Source organism: Eurosta solidaginis, chromosome 2 (genome assembly GCF_040869045.1).
Source record: "Eurosta solidaginis isolate ZX-2024a chromosome 2, ASM4086904v1, whole genome shotgun sequence".
NCBI lineage: Eukaryota > Metazoa > Arthropoda > Insecta > Diptera > Tephritidae > Eurosta > Eurosta solidaginis.
Window position 1 is genome coordinate 302507747 of NC_090320.1, and position 26041 is coordinate 302533787.

At 34.1% G+C, this 26041-nt stretch overlaps 1 protein-coding gene and 1 pseudogene across 2 annotated transcripts in view; one reads left to right on the plus strand and one right to left on the minus strand.

The window, feature by feature from the left end:
• Window positions 1-328: 328 nt before the first annotated feature.
• Window positions 329-26041, minus strand: part of ND-B17.2 (NADH dehydrogenase (ubiquinone) B17.2 subunit) — a 49762-nt gene continuing 24049 nt past the window's right edge. For both annotated transcript variants that reach the window (XM_067768806.1, XM_067768807.1), the window contains exon 5: window positions 329-466. In XM_067768806.1, coding sequence (XP_067624907.1) covers window positions 399-466 — 68 coding nt within the window. In that variant the 3' untranslated portion in view covers window positions 329-398. The remainder of the gene's footprint in view (window positions 467-26041) is intronic.
• Window positions 12680-15041, plus strand: LOC137240188 (uncharacterized; annotated as a pseudogene).

Sequence of the window (26041 nt, forward strand, 5' to 3'; positions counted from 1 at the left end):
GATACGGTTACGACCTTAGCAGCACCAATAATCGATTGCATTGATTCTCATAAGGTTGGTCGAATCAGCTGTTAAAAGGTTACCGATACGGTTACCGATAAAGCACCAATGTCTCCAGCTTTAGCGGCACCAATAATCGATTGCATTGATTCTCATAAGATAGGTCGAATCAGCTGTTATAATGCTACCGATACGGTTACCGATAAAGCACCAATGTCTCCAGCTTTAATTTCTCCTGCGGTTATGTACATTGTGGATAAGACAAGTGTGGTTTTATCCACAATGGTTATGTACTCAAATTTGTATGATAAGCTCGCCAAAAATAATGTTATTGATTTCTATTATGGGTTTATTTATTTAAAATCATTTAAATTTTTCACAATTTGGTTGAGAAATATTTACGTAGACTTTTTCGGATCCCAAGCTTGTACCTTTTCCGTTGTTGTCGAGTAAGGCATATATTGTTCTGCAATAAAAAGGGAAGTTGTTGATTTCTGTAGTTTTTGATATATTGATATCAGATATTAAAAGAAGAAAGCTTTTAAGAAAATCCGAATCAGAAGGCAGTTCGTTTACGCACTGGATAAATTTATATGTTTACACACTTTATAAGGCATTTATAAGGTTAAATGAGTCCCCCTATTATTTCTAATTAAAAAAACGTTTTCTAATTTTTTGGTGTTGCTGTGCCTGGGATTTTGACGCAGGTGTGGTAGGCGGAGAGCGCTACCACCACACCAGGGCGGCCGCGACATTTATTATAGAAAATCTTTTACATAGCAGCTATATTGCAATATTCTATGGTCCCGTTTATCAATGCGTGTTTAAACTACAATTAAGGTTGATATAAGTTCAACCCTGCTTCATTGGGCGCTTAAAGGTAAGGCCACATTAGGCTGCACTACGCAGCACTACACTGCACTACAAAATATTCTTTGCATGTATTCTTATGAGGCAATTCACACCTAGCGTCAGCAGCACTGCGCGACCCGGCAAAGCGCGGCAAATTTGATCAACTAGGCAAAAATGCCGCGTTGGCAAGTGTCGCGCAGTGCGGCTGCCGCTAGGTGTGAATTGCCTCATAAGAATACATGCAAAGAATTTTGCACCATCTTTTTTCAATCTGGGCAAAAGAGTGTGGAACTCTCCTTCCTCATATCTTGAGGATAAGATGTCTTGGACCCATAGCCACGACCTTTTTCTTTTCCTTTCCTCTTCTTCACACAAATATGAAATAATTACAGCTTCAAAAACTGTGTGGTCCATTTTGCAAACAAAATTAAACACAAACTTTTGCCGCAATGTGTCGCTCGATTGCCGCTTAATGTGAATTGCCAAAATATGTCGCTCTGTGAGGCGCCGCTGCCGCTACGTGTCGCGCAGCGTAATGTGCGCGTACCTTAAATTGAGATGAGCTGTACAATTTTATGTAAACAGCTAAAATGGCAAGGTTTAACTCTAGCCTGCTTTAATTGTAGTTTAAACTAACTAATTAATTTCTCTCTTTATAGTTCGTGTTGTAATAGCAACAGTTTATGCAGATCTAAATACTCACTTGTTCGGTGGAGCTCCATTTGCTCCGATATTCACTTGGTATTTGCCAAACTTATAAAAAATTGATTTTTTTTTTTTTCAAATACAATAAGTATTTATAATATATTTAAAAACGTCTTTGATTTCTAATTACAATATTAAAAGGCACTTATAATATTGTAACACTATTTTAATTTACGTGACACTCCTGGCTAACGCGTATCTATAATGAATTTTGCTTTTCCAAATTTTCACTATCCCGTTATTGTCATTCCATTGGGAATGACGGCATTGCCAGCCCACTATCGATATTGCATTCTTTTAATATGCGTTGCCATATCGTTAGTGGTGCCATTACACCATCCCCCTAGGGAAAAGATTTTTGTAAGGTGATCAGTCTTGCAAAAATCCCTTTACCCTGCAGTGATGTAAATTGATTTGGGGGAAGGAGATTTCTTTAATTACATTGCTTAATTCTTTCCCCCCTTTAACTCGTCCATCCATATCAATTTTTTGGTAAGTTAAATTTTCTGCTCTAGCTATTTTATTACTAACCTTTATAAAAATTTATTATAGCTTACTGTAATCTTTTAATTAATAGTTATATTACTAATTATATCACTAGTTATATTACTAATTATATTACTAGTTATATTAATTATATTACTATCAGGCGTTAATTTTTCATTATATAGATTAATAGTACATAACCGTTTTTCATGGGTTGAAAAAGGAAATTTAATATTTATCTTAAATTTTATTAAATATAATTAGAATTCATTTATTAATTTAAGTAATTTTTTGTATACGATTTTTATGAATGGTCTTTTCTTTAGGGGGACTCATGTAACCATATAAATGCCTTATAAAGTGTGTAAACGTATAAATTTATCTAGTGCGTAAACGAGCTGTCAAATTTTGTATGAAAAATCATTTACACAATTTGTATAAATTTACGCGCACATTTCATTGTGTAAACGCGGTAAACTCAAAGGAATGCAACCTTACAGACATTACAGCAGGCATTTTCATCAGAAATCTCCAACATCAGCAAGTAAAGGCGTTTTAGTTTTGATTTTTCCCTTACGTCTTAGCATTTTTTAATTTGTATAACAATCAAAAAAATTTTGTTTTGCAATAATACAGCTGATAAACAATCAAGTTTATCAAGAGTATTACTAGGTGCGTTCATATAACCGCGTGTGTAAATGGATATAATTTTACACCTTATAAGTTTATATGCTTTCATGAGTCCCCCTTTTGTTTTTAGCTTTATCAAAAATCTTTACATTAACACCGTCTACTTCAGTCACTTTGTATGGACCTTTATATACATTTTTGTGTTTATCACGAGGCTCTTTTTGAACTAATACCATATCATTTTTGTTTACATTTACTGGGCGAGCATCTCTATCGTACAATTTTTTATTTCTTTGCTTATGTTTTTCAATAAGTTCTTTTGCTAAAATATGAGACTTTTGCATTCTGTATTTTACTTCGCTAGCATAATTTTCAACGTTGTAAATTGGATCGATTTTTTCTTTTGTTAACTCATTTGGCAAGGTAGCTTTTCTACCGAATACTAACTCAAATGGTGTAAATTTGTTATCAAAAACCGTATATGGGGTTGTATTATGCAGAAATGTAAAGTATTTAAGATAGACATCCCACTCAGGAAAATTATCATTAAGGTAAGCTCGTAAGTACTCATTAAATACTCGGTGGTTTCTTTCGATTGTACTAACAGTTTCGTGATGGTAGGGTGTAGAAAAATTGTGATTGATTTTTAAAAGCTTGGTCAATTCCGAGAAAATTTCATTTTTAAATTCTGTCCCTAAATCGGACTTTATTGATTTCATTATGGCATAGGTTAAGACAAAACCTTCGAAAATTGCGGATGCAACTGTTTTTGCAATTTTATCCGGTATAGCATTGTAACTAGGTGTTTGGTTAAATCGCACATCATGGTAATAGCGAACTTATTTCCGTTGTTTGATTCAGGCAAAGGTATAGCTATTGTAACTAGGTGTTTGGTTAAATCGCACATCATGGTAATAGCGAACTTATTTCCGTTGTTTGATTCAGGCAAAGGTCCTATCGTGTCTATAACGACAATTTCAAGAGGCTTGCAAGGAGTTGGTGTGAGAACCATGTTCTCTTTAATTTTTGGTTTTACTTTGTTTAATAGGCATTTTTCGCAATTCTTAACAAACTTGGCAATGTCGCGTGTCATATTTTTCCAGTAGTATTTAGTGCGTATTTTCGCGTATAATTTCTTGTTTCCGAAATGACCGCCTGATATCGGATCATTGTGGTAAATTTGCATGAGTTTAAGTTTCTTGTCTTCGTCAGTTACTGTCTCAACTGGTTCTGTTAATATAATAGTTAAATGTTTTAAAATCTTATTTTCGGTATCTTTAAATTTTGTAATACTAAAGTGATGAAAAATTGTATCATCCTTTTGCCATTCTATTTTCTTAATATTGTGATTGCCAGCCTTTCGTTCCAACCTCAAAAGTAGCTCATCTAGATTCGCTATTTTGTTAGCAACCGCAAAATTAAGTAACTAGAGCTTTTTATGTTTTAAATGTGCGCATATTTGTATATTTTTAATTTTACCATTTCTATCATAATTTATATTTGATTTTGCCCTCGGGATTCTTTTTGAAAAATTATAGGCGTATTTGTCGTAAACTTGCAATGTTTCTGATTGCATTTCTTTGTCATCGTTTTGTAACTGTGTTTCCTCTTTTTGTTTTGTCATAGATCTTGTTTGTACTGCTAATATATTTTTTGTCGAGCGGCGTCAGCGCCTACATTTGATTTACCTTTTATGTATTCGATTGTGAAATTATACTCAGAGAGTTGTAAACGTATTCTCGATAATTTAGATGAAGGATCTTTCATGTTGAATAAATAAACTAACGGCCGATGGTCTGATCTAACGTTGAAATGTGTACCATAGACATATGGTCGAAACTGTTTAATTGCAAAGTATATTGCCAAAAGTTCTAGTTCTATAATTGCTTTATTTTGTTCTGCTTTGCTGAATGCTTTTGAAGCGAAACAAATTGGTAAATCGTTACCATTGTGATTTTGACTAAGTATCGCGCCACAACCATTCTTTGAAGCATCTACTGTTATTAAAAAATCTTTAGTGAAGTCTGGATATTGCAATAGTTTTGGTGACATTAGGCTGCGCGTAAATTTTTCGAAAGCTAATTCACATGAAGTATCCCAGTTAAATTCCACATTTTTTCTACTCAAACGATTCAATGGAGCTGCTAAAGAAGCGAAATTTGGAATAAATCTCCTATAATAATTTGCAAATGCCACGAATCTTCGGACAGCGTCTTTATCGCGTGCCTTAGGATACCTTTTAATTGCTTCAATTTTTGAATCGTTTGGTAGCAACCCATTTGCTGAGCATTTATGCCCTAAAAAAGTTACTTCAGGTCGAAGAAAATTACATTTTTTTGGGTTAAGTCGCAAGTTGAACTTCCTACAGGTCTCGAAAACTTTTTTTTAGATTATTGAGATGATGTGCTTCGCTACATCCAATTACTATTATATCGTCTACATACATAAAGGCTTCGTTGGGTGAAATACCAGAAAATGCAATTGACATCATTCTTGAAAATGAATGTGGAGCGACGTTTAGACCAAATGGTAACACCTTCCATCGAAAAGCTCCGCGGTCAGTACTAAAAGATGTTATGTCTCTTGAATCTTTGTGAAGTGGAATTTGGTGAAAACCCGAAAAAAGATCTAAAGTAGAAAAGAATTTCGCACGGCCAAGGTTATCCAAAATATCGTCTACACGTGCCAAAGGAAATTTATCAGCAATTACCTATTTATTTACAGCCCTAAAGTCAACGCACATTCTATACGATTTTTGGCCATTTATATCTTTTTTCGGTACCAAAATCAAGGGACTGTTATAATTCGAACAACTATTTTCGATCAGATCGTTTTCCAATAATTTATTAACCTGTTTATTTATTTCTTCGCGTTGAGAATATGGTAGGCGGTAATTTTTAATGTATACTGGCGTCGTATCGTATAGTCTTAGTTTTTGTTCATAAAAATTGTTTATTGTCATTTTATCATTGTCTAGCGCAAAAATATCGGAATATTGTAAACATAAGTTAATAAGCTTATTTTCAGCATAATTAGGTATTTGTTTTTCTAAAATGCTTTTAAGTTCTTTGATACGACTATCTTGTTTTACTGGGTTATTGATTTTATAAACGTGATAATTAGAAAGTTTTTCTGTTTGAATGTTGCGGTTATTTACGTATTTCACGCTATTTGTGGTGTTTATTACGTTAATGATCGGATTACTAGTATCAACTATACTTTTCGCTGTGAAAACACCCTCAGAAATCTCTTGAGAATCCACGAAAAGTGGTTCTGAGTCTTTTCCCAAGGCGAAAATTCTATAAACTTCGCAACGAGGTGGTATAACAAATGTATCGCTCTCCATTCCGTGAAGGATGGGAAGTGCGATCTTTTCATTGCCTATCCAGAAGGAAATGCAATTTGTTGCATAGCTGATATCGCATTTATTTGTTTTTAGGAAATCCTTACCAAGTATTCCATCTGATGGAATGTTGAAATCATTGTCTACCACGTGCAACGTATGTTTGATATAAAAATTTGAAAAGTGTAAGTTAGTTGTAAAAGTACCTAATGTAGAAACTGTATCTGTAGTTACTCTAGTAATATTGATTGTATCATTGTTATTAATTGACAAATTATTATTAAGAGAAGAAATTTTAATTAACGAAATGTCGGCTTGTGTATCGACTAGAAATGTACAAAATTTGTTAGAGCCAGTAATATTTATTTGTATAAAATCGGAATAATTTAAGTTAAGACAATAAACGTTTTTAGAAGAAAAACTGTGAGCTGAATTAGTTAGTAATTTGTCTCGTCCTCCCTCAGTGTTCGCTCCTGAGGGGCTTCCCTGTTTAAAGCCCGGACACTTGCATTTCTACCTCTATTATTGGAACTGTTAGACCGTTGTTATTGCTAGTACGACTATTGTTGCTATTATTATTATTAGACTGATGACGATTTCCGCCGCCGGAACGGAAATTTTGCCTTTGACTGCCGCGATTGAAGTTGTTGCCATAGTTACTGTTACTAAAGGAGGGTCTATTTTGTCTATAATTGTTAAAGTTACGACTTTGATTTTGGAAATTTCTACCTCGGTTATTACTTTGAAAATTTCTGAAATTGTTATTGTTCCGCGCCCTAAATGCTAAAACTTGGCGTTCTTTTATTTCATTTGATTGCTGTACAATTAGTTTAGCTACTACGTCCTTGGAATCAGAAAAATTGGTTGAAGCGAGGATTGATTTGACTAAACTGGTTTTTGCGTTCAATCGGCAAACGTTAACTGTTTGCTCGATGGCCATTTCATGGGCTTTGGCCTGAGTTATCCATTCGATAATGAGCGAACGCTCTAAAGAATCAGACAATTCCTCGACGCGTTTTGCAAAATCGGTGTAATTATTATTATTAACTTGCAAAGCCGCAATTTTTCCGGCCACAACTTTGGAGTTGTCGGGTTTTATACGGTTACGTAGTGCTATTTTTATATCATTAACTGAAAGTAATTGAGTTGGTATTGCTTCTCGAGCTTTACCATCGGGTTTGGATTTAATATATGAAATACAAGTGCCAGTTAAATTTTCGTCGACAAATTCTTCGATTAGCTCAATTTTATTAATGAAAGATTCGAGACCCAGGGGCTCACCGCTATAATTTTCACGCATGATACCAGCACACATGCTGATAAACGATCTTTTTTCCTCAGGAGTTGCCATATTTGTATCGTAATTAGGAGTTGGAAATTTGTTTCGGGCAATTCCTCAAATCCGTAAAATTCTCCGGACAAAGAAAGTCTAACAACAAGGTTTTTGATTGTACTGGGCGAATATGTGGTTGAGCCTTCGGAAACTGGGCTTTTAAAATCGAGATTTTCGGAATCGGAACTTTCGGAATTAAAATTTTTGGAATTGGAATCTGAATTTTCGGAATCTGAGTCTTGCTCTGAAATTCTGGAAACTACTTTCCTGTTTCTAAGAAACATACGTAGTAGAAAGCAAAGAAGAAATATTTAGACTGATTTAAAGTCGAGTTTATCGAATTTACTTACGAAAGTTTAACAGAAATTGAAATTGAATTGGATGTTGATGTGAAATTGAAAGAATTATCCGACAATTTAATGAGAGACTGACTATTTAAATTGAATGTATATTAAAGTAATTTAATTTAATTTCACAGAAAAATATTTTATGTTGGTAGAAAAGAATTGGCTGTTGATAACAAAGGTACCGCTTTATTAAAAAAAAAATCTCAATGTGTTTGTGTTATGACGGACGCACCGTTTTGATCAAAATTGTATGGGCTTTATTTTTATAGATACGGGCGCACCGCATCTTTCAAACTTGTAATATAAATGTCCTCGGACGCACCGGGATTAAAAAAAAATTAAGGTATATTTATACACGGACGCACCGCTTTAAAGTAAAAAAAATCTGTTTGGTTATTTACGGAACAACCGCTTTATGCAAAAAATATATGTATGTTTGTTTACGGACGCACCGTATTTCCAAAAAAAACAAAAATCTCGTATCTGTCTTGGCAAAATAAATTGTTACGCTTAAAAACGTACAGACGTATATGGGTGAGTTGGGCAAAAACCAAAAAGGAAATTTTTCACCAATTTTTCATCAATTGTATTTAGAATCAACGGAATTGAATTTTGCATATTTTTGAAGTTATGATTAGAACAGTTGAAATTGCCGAATGGTAAAAAGTAGAACAAGGGAAATTTATTTGACCGAATGTATTAAATTGAATTTTAAGTTTGGTTTTGTCCCACTGTGACCCATTGTATTTTGAAATGAATAGACAATTTTTATAAATGTATTTGTTTTTTTTCCTTTTTTCATAATTTTTTTTGTGTTATGTAATGTTTTAATAATAATAAATTTTTTTGAAAAATAGTAATAGTAGCTACATATTGTACAGTGTCTTATTATGACAGAGTAAAGATATACAAAGCTACAAATTTATATTAAGATAGAGTAAAGATTTCAAAAACTACCATGTATTTTAAAGAGAAAATAGGTTTAAAGATTCCCTGACAACCATGACTACCCACTTTTAACCACTTTCCCCCCGAAATTCCAACACTATCAAAAAATTTCGGTGTCAAAAAATTCAAGTTTTTGGGATATTTTTCAGGGTGGAAAAAATGTCCGATAAATATTATGAGTGCGAATGAAACAACATGAGTGTCTTGCTTATAAAAATCCCAATAAAGGGAAATAACAAAGAAAAAATATTTGACGCGCCATTGACGTTAAAAATCTTTAAAAATTCAAGCGTGATTTCCACAATTTTGTTAAAATTTGTGAAAACTACAAACAATAAAGTGATAAAAGAGTGCTTTTGAAAAAAACAAAAGTGAAAAGAGAACTGTTGACGATCATTTACGATAATAACTGCCGTATTCATCTTTTTCATTGCCGCCATACATTTTGTAAGAAATCAAAAAATGTGTTTTAATATATTACGGTGTCCAACATAATATAGAGATGCAACTGCGCTGACGCATCTATATATTATGATGAATACCTAAATAAGTAAAGTGTTATGTCTCTGGCAAAGATCAGGAGGATTGTGTGGTGTGACCATAATAAAAAAAGGGTAATTCTATACGACAGCATGACATTGCTAACACGCGTCCAATATCGAAAGAGGTGTCAAAAGACGCGTATTAATCTCTAAAACAATAATCTCAAACCGGAAAATAAAAATTTTATCTCTGTCCGGAGATATTTGCAGTTGAAGTTGGGGATTTTCATGTGGTGTTGTAATGTTGGAGTACCCACAAAAAAATTGTGAATATACGTGTTTTGCGCGGATATAGTTTTGGTCTCCAAACCGGTGTTGGACCCACCCAGAGTAATTTTTTATAAGCGCAGCCGAGGGCCGCCAATGCAGAAAGGTGTTCTGCGCAAAAATACTATGGATTTCACCCCCGGTTTCGGAAGGACCCACGGGTAATTTTTCGGGTTTTCGTTAATATCTTTTGAACGATTAAAAATTTTTATATTCCGGTAACGGATTATTAATACTGATGTCAAGACCCGTCTTTTGACACCTCTGTCGATATTTTTTGGCGCGTATTAGCAGTGTCATGCTTTCGTATAGAATTACCAAAAAAAGGAACATGCGCTTGTGCATTTATGTATCATGGCGTACACCAAAAGCAGTTCAGTGCAAGGCCCCTGACAAAGTTCAGGAAGATTTTATGGTGTTATCATAAAATATATATATGCACGCCTGTACATATATACATAATAGTGTATGTCCAAACGGGTCCAGTGCAAAGCCCCTGACAAAGTTCAGGAAGATTTTATGGTGTTATCATAAAATGTATATATGCATGCGCCTGTACATATATACATAATAGTGTAAGTCAAAACGGGTCCAGTGCAAGTCCCCTGACAAAGTACAGGAAGATTTTATGGTGTTATCATAAAATATATATATGCATGCATGCGCCTGTACATATATACATAATAGTGTATGTCAAAACGGGTCCAGTGCAAGGCCCCTGACAAAGTACAGGAAGATTTTATGGTGTTATCATAAAATATATGTAAAAGAACGTTGGTGGAGAGGTAGCCTAGAACCAGGAGACGGTTATAGGATACTTTTTATCCCGTTCTGGCTAGGGTCTTGAGAGATCATGTATTTGGGGGATGTGTTTGTACAATATGGGTATCAAATGGAAGCTGTTTGTGTTTATTTTTACACATTACAACTTTACGTATACCAATATTACAAACTCAATGGATGAAATAAGTCGAGGGCTTACAAAGTGAGCAGTGGCATCCTCTGTCTCCTCCAGCCATCCGCCCTCTTTTAATTGTTTTTAATGACACGCTTTTATTAGCTTTATCTGTATGTTTGTTTGTAACTCTTCATTCGCACCTGCTGCCTTATTAACATGCTTTTATAATTAGCTTCACCTTATTTGTAATCTCGTCGGGGTCATTTCGTGGCTTTCGATCATTTGGGGACCCTATCAGGTTATCAGCTCATTTAGTTACTTTTTTACTCTATTACAAAAATAAAATACATTAGACAGACAAATTTTGTTTAAACAGATAACCTGATAAGCAGGCTAACGGGAATAGGACGGAGATAAAAGCATATTTTGAGGGATTAAAAGAAAAATTTAGGAAATTAAATGAATCATCTGGACAAGATACCGATAATTTACCATCAACTAGCAGGGGGGCAATTTCTTTAGATAGAAATGAAGTACCATCAATTAGTGGGGGAGTGACTTCTTTAGATAGTGATTATTTACCATCAACAAGTAGAGGGGTGGTGTCTCATATTTCATCTGCCAATGATGCACCGTGCGCTTGTGGGGAACTTCCTTCCTGTCATGACAGCGATAGTGAATATGATAGCGATAGTGAATATGAGAGGTATTTATTTGAAGATAGTGAACTAGACGAGCGTGTAGACGAGGTAGGACCTACGGAAATGACGGGAAGGGTACGTTTAGCGTTGAAAGGTTGGGCATTTAGAAATAAAACATCACAGAGTAGTCTTTCTGATCTTTTGCACTCTTTGGATGGAGCAGGACTTAGGGGATTGCCAGTAGACGCTAGAACAGTTCTGGGTACAAGCAGGGAACTAGTAAGTATTAGGTCTTTTTCAGAGGGCGAGTTTTTGTATTTTGGGTTTGAATATAATTTTTACTTTAAAGGCTTTGATTTTCTCGAAAGTTTAGAACGAATCTCAATAGATGTGGGGATAGACGGGCTTAAAGTTTTCAAAAGTTCAAACAGGGTATTATGGCCAATTTTGGGCCACGTTGTAGATTTCCCCAATTCGGAACCATTTATGATAGCTTGTTATTCAGGGATGAGTAAGCCCCCAGATGTAAATGATTTTTTAAAAGAATTTTGTGGAGATAGGCACTTTCGCTCAGAATGGGGTGAAAGTGGGATCTAGACAATTTTTAAAGGAATTTAGTGTTAGGCTATTTACTTGCGATTCACCAGCTCGGGCATTTATAACTGGGGTAAAGGGTCATACAGCAAAAAATAGCTGCCCGAAATGTTTGCAAATGGGGCAACACTTAGATCGGGTGTGCCTATCCCAAGAAGTGGGCGAGCTAAGAACAGATGATTCATTTAAAACTAGGCTAGATTTGTCATTCCATAAGCAGAGGGAGATTTTACTAGAATCCGTAAATATTGGCATGGTTTCTCAGTTTCCCTTAGAACCCATGCATTTAGTGGACTTAGGAGTAACTAAAAAACTACTCAAGTTGCTTACTAAAAGAGGGAACGTAACGAGAATGAACGAAAAATTGATGTTTCTGAATAATTACGTTCCCTCTGAGTTTTCTAGACGTAGCCGTGATCTAGACCGATTAAGCAACTGGAAATCGACAGAATACCGGCAGTTTTTATTGTATTCTGGAATTTTCGTTTTAAAAGACTGCATACCGGATAACCTTTATTATCACTTTCTTTTGTTGCATTGCGCTATATTTAGTAACTATTTTGGCGCGAATTTAATTAGTTTCAATGTCCACGGCCTTTTGCATTTAAGCGATTGCGTAAAACAATTTGGTCCGTTAGATTCTTTTTCAGCATATAAATTTGAGAATTATATGCAATACATTAAAAAACTTATTCACAATACTGCAGCAATTGTTTTTAAGGATAGAAGAAAGACGAAATTTTACGGATTGTAGTAAAATTTTAAAAAATGATAAATTTATAATAAATTTTAAGAATGATAAGGACAGTTTCTTCTTATGTAGTACATTGGGTTCTATAAAAATTGTCAACTAACAAAACGAAAATAGTTTGGTAGTTCAAGTTTTAACAAAAGTTGGAAACGCTTTTATAGAGCCCCTTGAGTCCTCATCTGGATTAGGTATTTTAGTAGCTGAACTTATAGATGAGAACATACACATTATAAACAAAGAGGATTTAGTCCTTAAGTATTATTCTATACCTGTAGGTCCTAGATTTATTTTAATTCCGTTACTACATAATTTATTTTATAAATTTTCATAGGTTAAATAAACATGGAATTTACATATCAAATGGATGAGGAGCCAGGAACTAGCCAAACTAACGGTAATTTCTTATTTGAAGTACATATATATTATTTTGGGCTATAACGCGTATATATAGTACTTCCTTATTGACTGAATATAGAAGTATTATATATTCATAGTCATATGTTAAAATCACCATCGCTGTACCATTACGTAGACATTACATCGAGGTTTTTTACTTTTGTCAATTTTAGGAACGCGACGTTTCGAGGTGACGCAGTCTTTCGCTCAGCGTACTGCCACCCAACAACCAACCGCAAACTCTGGCACAGAATTGGCCGAATTGTTGCAGAACCTTTGTTCCGCAGTTTGCCGTATAGAGGCTCAACAAGGCGAAATTCTTAATAGAATTATCGCAATTGAGAAATATCTTGCTGAGAAGGTCCGTATAAGTTCTAAGTAAAGTTTAAGCTTTAGTTAATAAAACTGTACTTTAATTTCAGATGCCGGAACGCACCGAGTACAGGCCCAAAGGGTATTGCTGAGAGAATGTAAGGTGCTCTCCGCAAAGATGCAACGCAGCGTGGGGAGGCTCACAGGCGACGTGCCCGATGACGAGCAAAATGTACTGCAAAGTTTGTTCCCCATGTCATCGGAGGAAACTCTGCGTAAGGTGGAGGAGCTCCTTACAAATAAGGCGTACGCGGTTGCTATGCTGAGGACTTAGTTTTCTTCATTTAATAAACGTTTATATTTTGTTATCATTTTGTAGACAAGTATTATTCATAAATTGAAGGCAACCAAAGGGCCAATAGAAACGGTTTTGCAACACCTATTTGCGGATGAGTTGGTCTGGCAGTACAACTACTTGGGCAAGCATTCAAAAAAAGCCCTAGCGCCGCTTAAGGTAGTGGAGCTTGTTATAGGTAAATGTGGATATTTTTTAACTATGTAACATTACTTTTATATACTAACATTTTATTAATTTATCATAGCTGCATTTGCAAGTGTGCATGCCGACAAACTTTTATCGGTGAAGCATTTTGTTAGTTTAAGTCATAATAGATATAAACATGTTAGACGTAGCGAAAGGAAGGAGTAGGGTTTAATTCGATCAGGGTGTTATGGAAGCCAATAGCCATCGGGATCGGTTTCTTAATTTGGGTTCCGGCGATTATTGGATTCCATAACACCACTGTATATAGTACATTTTGTATAATAATGGTTAATTTAATAGGTATAAAAATGAAAAGTCGTTTCTTAGGTAAGTTTTGTTATTTGTTTTTATTACTTTGCATTTAAAATATAGTGTGATATATAACAGAAAACATTTGAATGGATATTTCTAAACTTGCGTAAAGTTTGCAACTGTTTCCTCACATTTTTGAAAACTCGTTACAAAATTTTAACGAAAAACTTAAATTTTGTACAACTGATTTCATAAATGTGAATAAACAGTTGTCAATTTTTTGCAAGTTTTGAAATTTTGCTTATACGTTACACTATACTTTAAATGCAACTTACTAAAAACAAATAATAGTACTAATTAAAAGTAAATAATTTTAAATGTTTTACCTATTAAATTAACCATTACTAACAACATGAATAAATATATCTTTAAGGCTTTTAGTTACAATAATATTTTATTTAATATGTATATATAGTTAAGATTTCCGTTGTAAATAGTAGTTTGTAGTTTCACCATTTTCTATTACTATTTATTAAGTCTTTCCGTTTCCTCTTTAATTTTTCACATAATCAACGTTGCTTTTATAATTTATTTATTTATTGTACATATATAATTAGTTTTAATATATTAATAAATATTTAGTAAAATATTATATGCATTATATGAATTAAAAAAAATATAATAATTATTTAAAAAAGTTCTAACTTATTTGTAAAATTATTAATATGTATATTCTAATGTGAAATTAACATTTTCTAAATTGTTTAATTTGTTTTTGCTTTTCAATCGAAATTTTTTTCTAAGCGAGCAGAAAAACTTTTGAAGCTTTAGGAAAAAAACGTCATACATATTTTAATATTTTATTTTAATAACTTTTAAACCTGGGTTTATGCTTCTAATGTTTAAAATAAGCAAACTAACACTTGGCTATTTTGATTGAACTCAAACTCTAAAAAAGGGAAGATGAAGTCTTACAAAGTTTCGCTGAATTTTTTTACAAACTTTGAATTTTCTTTTTATTTTTTCACAGCAATTGACTGGCAAAATTCAAAACGCTATTATTTAACCAGAGCTCTAAAAAAAGGGAAGATCAAGCTTTTAAAAATTGTGTTGAATCAATAACTAATTTTGGCTTTTAATTTTATTTCAGCATAGCAAATATTCACCTCAGCACTAGTGTCTTTCGTTAACCCGAGCTCTAAAAAGGGAAGATTCAGACTTAGACAATTTTGTTGAATTGATTTCTAATTTTGACTTTTACTTTTCTTTTCTTCTTCTTAGAAATAAAATACTTCAACCTGCTTTATTCACAGGATGCAACTATAGCAGGACTTTGGAAAAGGCAAATAAAGCCCGTCTCTGAAGTTATGTTAAATCAATAACTAATTTTGTCTTTTATTTTTTCTATTTTTCCAGTAGCAAATATATCTTTGGGAGCATAAGGAACAGCATGACAACCACTCTAAGAGACAGCATGACAACCACTCACGCTGATATGGATGTGCTGGGAACGGAGAAAATATTTTTTTTTTCATATTAGTTAAATTTATATAGCTAGAAATAATGTTAAGAAATTTTATAAAGTTGTAACGAAAGTGACTATTTTTCACTCATTGTAAACGAGTAATAAATGCTAGTATATACCAAAAGAAAGGTAATTTGATTACTTTTCTTTCGATGCTACTATCGTTAAAATTGATAAACGATTTCTGAAAATTTTTCCAAATTTAGATACACATATATGTAACTAGTAAAAATGTTGAGAAATTTTATAAAGTTGTAACGAAAGTGACTATTTTTCACTCATTGTAAACGAGTAATAAATGCTAGTATATATCAAAAGAAAGGTAATTTGATTACTTCTCTTTCGGTACTACTATCGTTTAAATCTATATCCGATTTTTTAAAATTTTTGGAAAATAAGAGATACATGTATATAGCTAGGGAAAACTTGGTAAAATTTTGTAAAGTTGTAAGAAAAGTGTATGTTTTTTACTCCTTGCAAATGAGTTTCAAGTTTAAGCGTATACCAAAAGAAATATAATTAAATTATTGTACTTTTGATAGTACTGTCAACCGAATCAGAAAGTTTTTTCCAAAATTTTGTATATTTTAGAAAAACACCTCTGTAGTAAGTAATTTGTTTGCAAAGTTATACAAGTATTTTTCATTCATTGTGGCTTTTTGTTAAAAATAACTGACTGGCTCTCTGGCAAATATCAAATTTTCTTAAACCGTGTGATGAAAAAGCTAATAATTCCTTTATTAAATCATAGAATTAAAAAGATACTTATCACAATAATCCTTAGTTTTAATTGATTTGAAAAATTTAGCTTATCGATTGAATGATTTTTAATGGAATTGCCTTTTAGAAGGTCGACCTAATCAGCTTTGATATTTTATCAATTATCGAATTAATATTTTGATAAATAAACAAATGTCATTTTAATGTTAAAAATTCGAATAGTACGCTGTTATTCAAAATTATTTTATTTCAATGTTATTTGTATTAATTTTAAATTTATATAAAAAATATTAAAGTTTAGTATATACTTAAAAAAAGTTGTGATTACAGATAATTTATATTTATGTTATTTAATAACTTTAAGACCGTTTTATCTTAAAATTTATGTGCGATGAAGACAAATTTAATGTAAAACGTCCTTTTAACAGATGTATTGTTAACATTTTATGATAAAACGGCCTTTAGAACAATTGTAAATGAATTTTTATATTATTAAATAAACGTTTTCATTAAAAATTAAAAAAAAGTTTGGAGATTTTTTGGGTATTTTGGAGTTTTTTTTGGTTATTTTTTGGGTATTTTGGTAAAAATTTTGGGCATTTTTTAGACATACATTTTTTCCAATATGACATCGCTACAAAAATACAACCCTGTGTTATGGGAAATTTTTAATTAGCGAGGAGCAACTATGCATTTTTCCTTATGGCACTTTGGTATAAGTGTGACAAGGATGCGCGATCACACGTACACGACTCGCTCAAGGGGAAAGTGGATAAAATCCGCACACTGCCTATACAAAATTATCAATTTTTTTATCCACTTTTTTACTCAGTCATTATCCAGTTTTTGACGCAGTTTTGGTTGGCAGGGTTATAAATTTATAATTTGAAGTTTTGTAGTTGTCTACATGTACATATAATGTATTGTGTGCACACTATGCGCCATACCCGAGTTTGAAATTCCGCTATCCGCTGCTAATCTGTAACCATATATGTTGATGCTGATTGCCTTCTCTGCCGGTACTTTTCCTCTGCTGGCGTTCTGATGCTGCTGATGTTTGTTTCTGCGCCGCTATGGTATGGTTGATGTTAGGCGCCGTTAGACGTCCATATCAATTTATGTATATTTAATGGTGGCACATGGTAACCGTTTTTTAGGCCCGTTATGTACAGTTTTTTGATTTATAGTTTCAATTTGTATATTAATTCCGCTATTTTTGCAAATTATTTTCGTGTATTAATTTTGTAGATTTTCCGTTTTTAATAATTTGTAGTTTACCTCTGTTTTGGTTAGTTTTATAGATTATGTTATATTTGTAGATTGTCTCTGCGTTTTTCTTTACAAAAGGTTATTTAGTTATTTCGCTTATTTTTATTACCTCCGTATAAATTAGTTTTACGTATTATTTTTTTGCACTTTACTGTACCATATGCACGGTTGTACCACCACCATATATGTATGAGCCGTATGAAAAATTTGTAAATTAGTTCATGGTTATTTTGTGTTATTTTACACCACTGTACCATATAAAAAAATGTCTAAGTAGAAAAGTTTGTAAATGAGTTCATTTTGCTTTTACAGCATCTTACTTTTTTTCTGAAATTTTCTTTTTGTATCTTATAAATTTTTTTGTAAAGTTTTGCACATTTTTAAATTTTTTGTAGGGTTTTTTAGTTTTTTTTTTTGTGTAATTTTTTTTTTTTTTGTTCAATTTTTAAAGAATGCTTAATTTTCACATTTTTGAGCGATTTTTCAAATTTTTGAGCGATTTTTCAAATTTTTATATTTATTATTTCACTTAATTTAAATTTATTAAATGATTTTTAAATTAAATTCATTAAACGGTTTTTTTTAATTTTTAATTCATTAAACGGCGATGAAATTGAATTGTTAAACGCTAGCTACTCGCAAGTATATGCTACGTTTTTATTTGCACTTATATACTTTTTTCTGCGAGTGGCCGCCATTTTGCGGCTCGGCCCACGGTCGCCATCTAAATACTCACTTGTTCGGTGCAGCTCCATTTGCTCCGATATTCACTTGGTATTTGCCAAACTTATAAAAAATTGATTTTTTTTGATTCAAATACAATATGTATTTATAATATATTTAAAAACGTCTTTGATTTCTAATTACAATATTAAAAGGCACTTATAATATTGTAACACTATTTTAATTTACGTGACACTCCTGGCTAACGCGTATCTATAATGAATTTTGCTTTTCCAAATTTTCACTATCCCGTTATTGTCATTCCATTGGGAATGACGGCATTGCCAGCCCACTATCGATATTGCATTCTTTTAATATGCGTTGCCATATCGTTAGTGGTGCCATTACACAGATGCTTTTCACACCACTGCATATTAGATTCGGGTTTTCAGTGCGATAATAAACTCCAGTTAAAGTTGACTACAATTAATTGACTGTTGGTGTTATGGACCATAGGTGCAAACTTAAACTCCAGTAAACTTTAATTGTAGTTTATGTTCGGACTGATAAATCTTAATGTTTGATTCTCTCTAATCTGGTAATTAAGCTTATGACCTATATATATTAGCGAATGAAGCTTAGGCAGATAGTAAATAAAGTAATCAAGATAAAAAATCTGATGTAATTATATAAATACCGCAGTGAAATTGAATTTATTTAATATTATAAAAAGTTTAACAGTCGTATGCAAATTTCACACAGAGGCTTAATGCAATTGGTTAGGGGAGCAGGCGGAGCAAAATTTACCTTTCCTTTTTTGTTGGATTTGGCTGCTGCGGATGCGGCGGTGATGGCGATGATGTGGTGGTGATATGGTGAGGGTGGTGGTGCTTTGATCACGGTGGCGAGTGGCTTTTGTGCTCACTTATCCACGGATTTGGCGCTATTCTATGCTTTGCGTGAAACGAGGTTTCGGTGGAACTTCACTTTACTATGCACGAGCTGGGCTTATATGTGCCAAAGAACTTAATAAATGATTACACCGGTTTTGTTAACACTTCAATAAATTGTATTTCTTTTCTAATTTATTTATATAAAGAGATTTTACTTTTCCTTTGTCACAACCGAGATGGTCAAAAATTGCGAGTGATAAAACCTTTTTACAATTTAAGTTGCTCACTAAAGTAAGTACACACAAGACATTGTGGGAATCATTTCGAAATATTTTATTATATTACATGAAAAGCATTAACATAAAGGTGACTTCAGCCAACTAAAAGTATATACTAAAACTTACATAAACTAAATTATGAGTAGAAATAATAAAACATGAGTTACAGTTAGATAAATGAAAATATGGTGGATTTCACATTACAAAAGTAAGTACGCAGGCAGTAAAAACTTAAAAAAAAAATGTGTTTAATATTTTGTTGGGTATCCTTTTGACTTCATAATTGCATGAAGTCGGGCTGGCATTGATTTCACTAGGTTTTTAGTCGTCTCTGAGGTAATTTTGTTCCACTCTTCCTTAAGCACTCGCTGTAAATCGTTTTTGTTCCTAATTTCATGTTTGCGTATTTGCCGGTCTAAATGCTCCCACAAGTGCTCGATGGGGTTGAGGTCAGGCGATTGGGGTGGAGTTTTGAACTGTTTTGGCACATTATATAGAAGCCATTCACGAACAGTAAGGGCAGTGTGTTTGGGGTCGTTATCCTGCTGATATATAAACGACCCTTCAATGTCCAACTTTACAGCACTTTGCTTTAAATTTTCTTTCAAAATACGCAAATATGCATTCTTGTCCATTATCCCTTCAATTATGACCAAGTTCCCCACTCCATTTGCCGCCATACATCCCCAAACCATCACACAACCACCACCATGTTTAACCGTACCAGCCATGTTGTTTGGATTCAGCTCTTCATTCTTTTTTCTCCAAACTTTTGCGCGCCCATCAGACCCACAGATGTTAAATTTGCTTTCGTCGGAAAAAATAACATTATTCCAGAAGCTTTCGTCATATTTTTGATGGTTTGTTGCAAACTCTATACGTTTCCGTCGATTGATTTCATTCACATATGGCTTTTTTCGTATTTTTCGGCAATGATAACCAGCATCATATAGAATGCGGCGGATGGTTTGGGGGTTACAATCTTTTCCAAACTGATTTTGAACTTCGGTCTTAATTTTAGGAACACTTTCCTTCGGATCTTGCTGTATTTTTCGAACAATTAAGCGACTTTCAGTGTTGGTAAATATTTTTGGGCCTGGTCGCCCTTATTAGTAACTGAACCCGACGTTTTATATTTTTTTATTATTTTTTGCACTGTATTGTGACTTTTCAACAATTTTGCCAATTTCTCTAATAGATTTATTGTTTTTATAATATTTTATAATAAGTTCTTTTCCTCTCGGAGCCATTATCAAAATATCTATTTGCCTAATTGTTTTTTAACCGTTTTAGTTTTTTTTTTTAAGTTCACATAAAAATTTTAAAGAGATTTTTCAAAATTAAATGACGTTGCTTTTTCTTTTTGTCATATCTCTTGATATTTTCGTAGTAAACGCACGCTGTGTACTAACTTTTGTTATGTGAAAAACGATAACATCTCAACCAAATGTACACAGCGCATGGTATCAAAACATACCGTTGGTTTGCAGTGGAATGCATAGTGTAAGCAGTACCTCAACTTCATACTGGAAAATTATTGTCCTCTGCTTATAGTTTTAGAGATGTGAAGGAATTTTGGAAGAAGGAAAGGCTGTGTACTTACTTAAGTGAGCAACGTATATTTTGATGTCACACACGAGATGGTAAGAATTCGAATTAAGTAATTAAAAAGAATTGTCAACAAAACATATATATATATATATATATATATATATGTACATATGTACGTACATGTCAACTGTCAACTCATCGTTGGGGTTGCCAGAGGGGCGAAACGTGAACACTTATACTCTAATAGATATAACTATAGATATAATTCATGGATTTAAAGTAATTCATGAGTCGTAAAGATAATAACTATACATCAAATAGTAATGTATAAAAAGGTTCAATGTACATATTTATATATATGTAACTTAGTTACAGTGGTTATAAATAAGGTACATGTTCAAATTCAGTTTATGTTTAATATAAAATTCAGGTAAATTCAGGGGGCCTACTCTGTATTGCCATGCGAAAGGCAGTGCGAATCGAAAATAAATTGCGATGCGAAAGGTAATTGGAACTCTGTAGCGCTATCGCATCGCTAACAATGTCGCTTTTTTATTTTTCGCAAATTTTTTGCTTGAGTATGCATCACTGACCAAACTCAAAGAAAGAGAACAAAAGAAACAGGCGATTACAATTTCGGCAAACGATTAATTTTTGTTGAACAAATTAAAAAAAGGATTCTGTAACATTATGGAAGGATTTAAATGAAGAAAGGATTGATTTAAATGAAGAAATCCTCCCAGTTCAGAAATTGAACTGGAAGAAGTGAACGTGATAAATACAGAAAACGTGGAAAATCATAGAATGGGAAATATTGCTAGTTGTATCAAAGAACAAATAAAAAATGACATGATTTTAAATAGAAATGCTTTATAAAAAAGTGGTTTCGATTTAATTGTTATTTATTTATGTATTTTAAGTCCACTAGGATTACAAATTGTTGCTTTTGTGTTTGTTTTGTTTTTTGAGTTGTCCTATATATTTTTAAATGAATATAAAGATATCAATTTATAACATCATCAATTAATACTTACATATTTGAACAATGCGAATGCCTATTACTTGTAGCAAGAAAAATGCGAAAATGAATGCTGTTTGACATTCGCTTTCGCTTTACAGAGTGCCGGCAATGCGAAAAGGGAGAAAAATTGCGAATGGGCAAAATGTGAATGCGAAAGTCCCAGGGGGCCTACTCTGTATTGCGATGCGAAAGAAAAAATACGCGAAATCGCAAAATCGGTACTCTGTATCTTGACATTCGCATGTATATTTTGACTTTCGCATTCACATTTTGCCCATTCGCAGTTTTTATCCCTTTTCGCATTGCCAGCACTCTGTATAGCGAAAGCGAATGTCAAACAGCATTCATTTTCGCATTTTTCTTGCTACAGATAATAGGCATTCGCATTGTTCCAATATGTAAGTATTAATTGATGATTTTATAAATTGATATCTTTATATTCATTGTACATTCTTTTAAAAATATATAGGACAACTCAAAAAACAAAACCACAAAAGCAACAATTTGAAATCCTAGTGGACTTCATGGCAATACACCCAGATTTGGCCAAAGGGTTACTAAAACACCCAACGCGAAAACAACTTCAACGTTGTAGAAACTTAATATTTCAGGAACTGCCGTTGCTCTCCATGGAGTTTTCAACTCACTTTTAATGCTATTTAGCACATACAAAAAGGCTTCCTTATTAAGCCGAAAATTTTGCACAAAACTAATGAATAGAACATAAAGCAATAGTATGTGAGTAATTTTGTAACGTTTAAATTACCTTTGATCGCTGAGACTCATAATGTAATAAAGTTATCTCTTATAATCCTCCTATCAATCCTTTCTTCATTTAAATCGTCCCATAATGCAACAGAATCCATTTTTTAATTTGTTAAACAAAAATTAATCGTTTGCCGAAATTGTAATCGCCTTGTTTCTTTTGTTCTCTTTCTTTGACGTTTGGTCAGTGATGCATACTCAAGCAAAAAATTGCGAAAAATAAAAAAGCGGCATTGTTAGCGATGCGATAGCGCTATAGAGTTCCAATTACCTTTCGCATCGCACTGCCTTTCGCATCGCAATACAGAGTAGGCCCCCTGCTGGTCTTTTTCGTTTCGTATAACTTAGCTATTAAAATATAATGTTGACGCAGTTGGCTGCTGACGACTGTGTAATAGTCGCTCAGCCAGAAATAATTAGTCAAGTTTTCTACATTAAAGCATCCAATCGGTTTTGCTTAGTGCTTCGAATTGTATTGTCAATGTAACAAATAACAATAAAAAATAAATTATTTTCAATAATTTACAAAAAATAGAAAAACACAAAAAATTCAAAATTTAATTTTCGCTGCATTTGCTGCAAAAGATATTATTATGGCTTTTTCGAAAATAGGCACATATTTAGTTAGGGCCAACATCTATGGGTAGTTGCGCATGCATTTTACTTTGATTGTGTTTATAGTTAAGAAGGAACTGCTTTCCATTTTAACTATTTTTTGTAAAAACAAAATATTTTTTTGGGGCTGATGACAGATGTTCGCTTAATAAAGGAAAAGGCCCTGTATGAAAAGGCAAACTTAATTATTTCATTAAATAGAATTGTGATTCGATTAAGTTTCTGTATGAAAACGGTATTATATGATTGGAAGTTTTGGAAGAAGTCATTGTACAGTAGGCCGGGTCGATTTGTGGAGAGGCAAAAAAATCGCCCATTGCTCTGTGAAAATCATATTCCAGGGATCAAAATAAGAAACTTTGCCGAAGGAACCATACCTCTAAAACGAATTCTGATGTCCCATCGTAGGGGCAAATTTGAAAAATCCCACTTTCAAATGCCTATGTTTTTTCTTTTTGGAGTTTATTTTTCTCTTTAGAAATTTATTTAGTCAGAACATATGTAAATGAAAAAATGAATTTAACTTAGTAATAGAAAAGTAATTAAAAAAAAATATTAGAAATTAGCGTTTTTACAACCCCATTTTAAAACCAAGGCATCACTGTGATGCATTTGCATGTCGTAAACATAGTTGTGTGGGTTTTTTATTCAACCGTTTTAAAAAATGAAGGTATCACTGTGACACAATTGCAGATCGTAAAATTGCTTGTGTTGTTTTTTTTAAGCCACCACAAGACACAGCAGGTAGAATTGAAATTGCCCCTACCCAAAAGCTCGACCCAAAGGTGGGGACATCAGAATTCGTTTTAGAGGTATGGTTCCTTCGGCAAAGTTTCTTATTTTGATCCCTAGAATACGATTTTCACAGAGCAATGAGCGATTTTTAAATCGACCCGCCCTATTGTACAGGTAAACCTTTACAATGGGAAGTAATATAAAGCTTCACACGTATTTTATAAACTCATATGTGATTGCTAAAAACATAATTTGAAAGGTATATGAAATTCAAGTATATACAGCACCCCCTCTCAACACAACCTTTTAAATACTTATTCTAATTTGACATTTCCTTTGGCAATAACATCACGAATGAAATGGTGCCTAATATCAATTTGTTTCGATATTCTACTTTCTGGTTTTTTAACCATCCCAATGCGACCTGCATTGTCTTCATACATAACTATCGGTGATTGAGCTGGCACACTCCTCATATCAGCCAAAACTCCACGAATCCATAACCCTTCGGAAATGGTTTGACTTAAGGCTTCACTTGACGATGTTGCAACCAATGTTGCTTTCGACTACTCCAAGATACTGGACAGCAAAGTATCAAAAACAAAAAAACCACTTACCGATTTTCTATCTAATGGATCTGACGACCAATCAGCATTTGCGTAACCAGTAAGTGCGGCCTTGTCAGTTTTCTTGTACACCAATTTCAAGTCCTTAGTTTGGAGATCGAAATATATTGGAACAAAAACAACAACAACTTGTTTAATTTATTGACCTAGAGCCAGTTTGAAGAAATAATTGTCCTTAGTTTCCTTTTATATATCTGACAATTCGCTTTAATACCTGTCGATGCGTTTCACTTGGTTGCTGTTGGAATATACCCATATGGCCTACCGTGACCGTATACTTAACATCAGATACAACAGACTGCCTAAGAGTTACTTCCCAAGGCCGTCGGTTCTATGTACCGGAGCGACTCGGGATTTTTCCCGACCAAGGACAGCCATTTCAGTGTAACCCCATTTAATTTGTTGCGTCCCTCCCACAAATTGTCATCCTCCCAGCAGCTCCTTGCAGCGGGACTGCTCCATAATCTCTTGCTCCGGGAAGGTATCGAACCCAATACGGGTCCATCTCCTGACCCCGGTCCTGAGAAATGGTTTTGCTGCATCTGCCGGAAAAGAATCTTTTTAGGACGGTCATACTCTTGTCAGTGTGTCTCGTGTAAGGGATGGCTGCATCGGACAGGCTGTTCTGGGCTAGACCACAAAACCAGACAGCCACGTAACTACTATACATCTTTTGTGGCTCCTTGCTGTTCACGTCCTAGGACGTCTCGTAGTCTGCGCCTTAGCGCCCCCGCTACCTTCCAGCAGCCCACGGCGCCACCAACTCACACGGCTGCTCCCACTCATACCAATCAATCTCCGTAGAAGAGTCGGGAGCAATGCCGAGCATCAGTCCCTGCCCCCGTCTTCTTTCCCCCTCTTTTACGGCAGCAATTGTGTAGGTCAGGGAAACAGACTCTTAGTCCCTACCTCCCTTTGCACCGTTTACTAGCACAGAATATATACGTTTGCGACATCCGCCCAATGCAGCTCCTGCCATGGATGGACTCACTGGAAACAATCGCATATCTTAGGCGATTCCAATGCCCATCACGATCTATGGCATTCAAACTTGCGGGTGGACAGGTAGGGGTGAGATGTTAGCGGATCAAATAGAAGAAACGACGTTCTGCACTATAAACGGAAACGCCCCCACACGTATGGTAGGAAGCTGTCACAGTTCGCCGGATATTTCAATCGTGAGCGCAGAACTCGTAAACTGCGTCAACTGGCAGCCGATGGTAACATTGGCATCCGACCACCTGCCTATACTTATTTCGCTCGAGCGTCCCGCCGACTTCATCGTCGCAGAAAAACGCACTTTCATTAACTTTAAAAAAGGAAAGTGGGACGTATACAAATCCATTACAGACAACCGCTTTGCTGCCCTCCCTATCCCAACTGATGCCCGCCAAGGGGAGCGTGCTTTCCGCAAGGTTATTGAATCCGCCTCGGCTCGTTTCATTCCCGCCGGTAGAATTCCCGAAATTCGGCCCCACTTCCCGGCAGATGCCGCAAGTTTGGCGAGAGAACGTGGCCTTATAAGAGAGCTCGATCCCG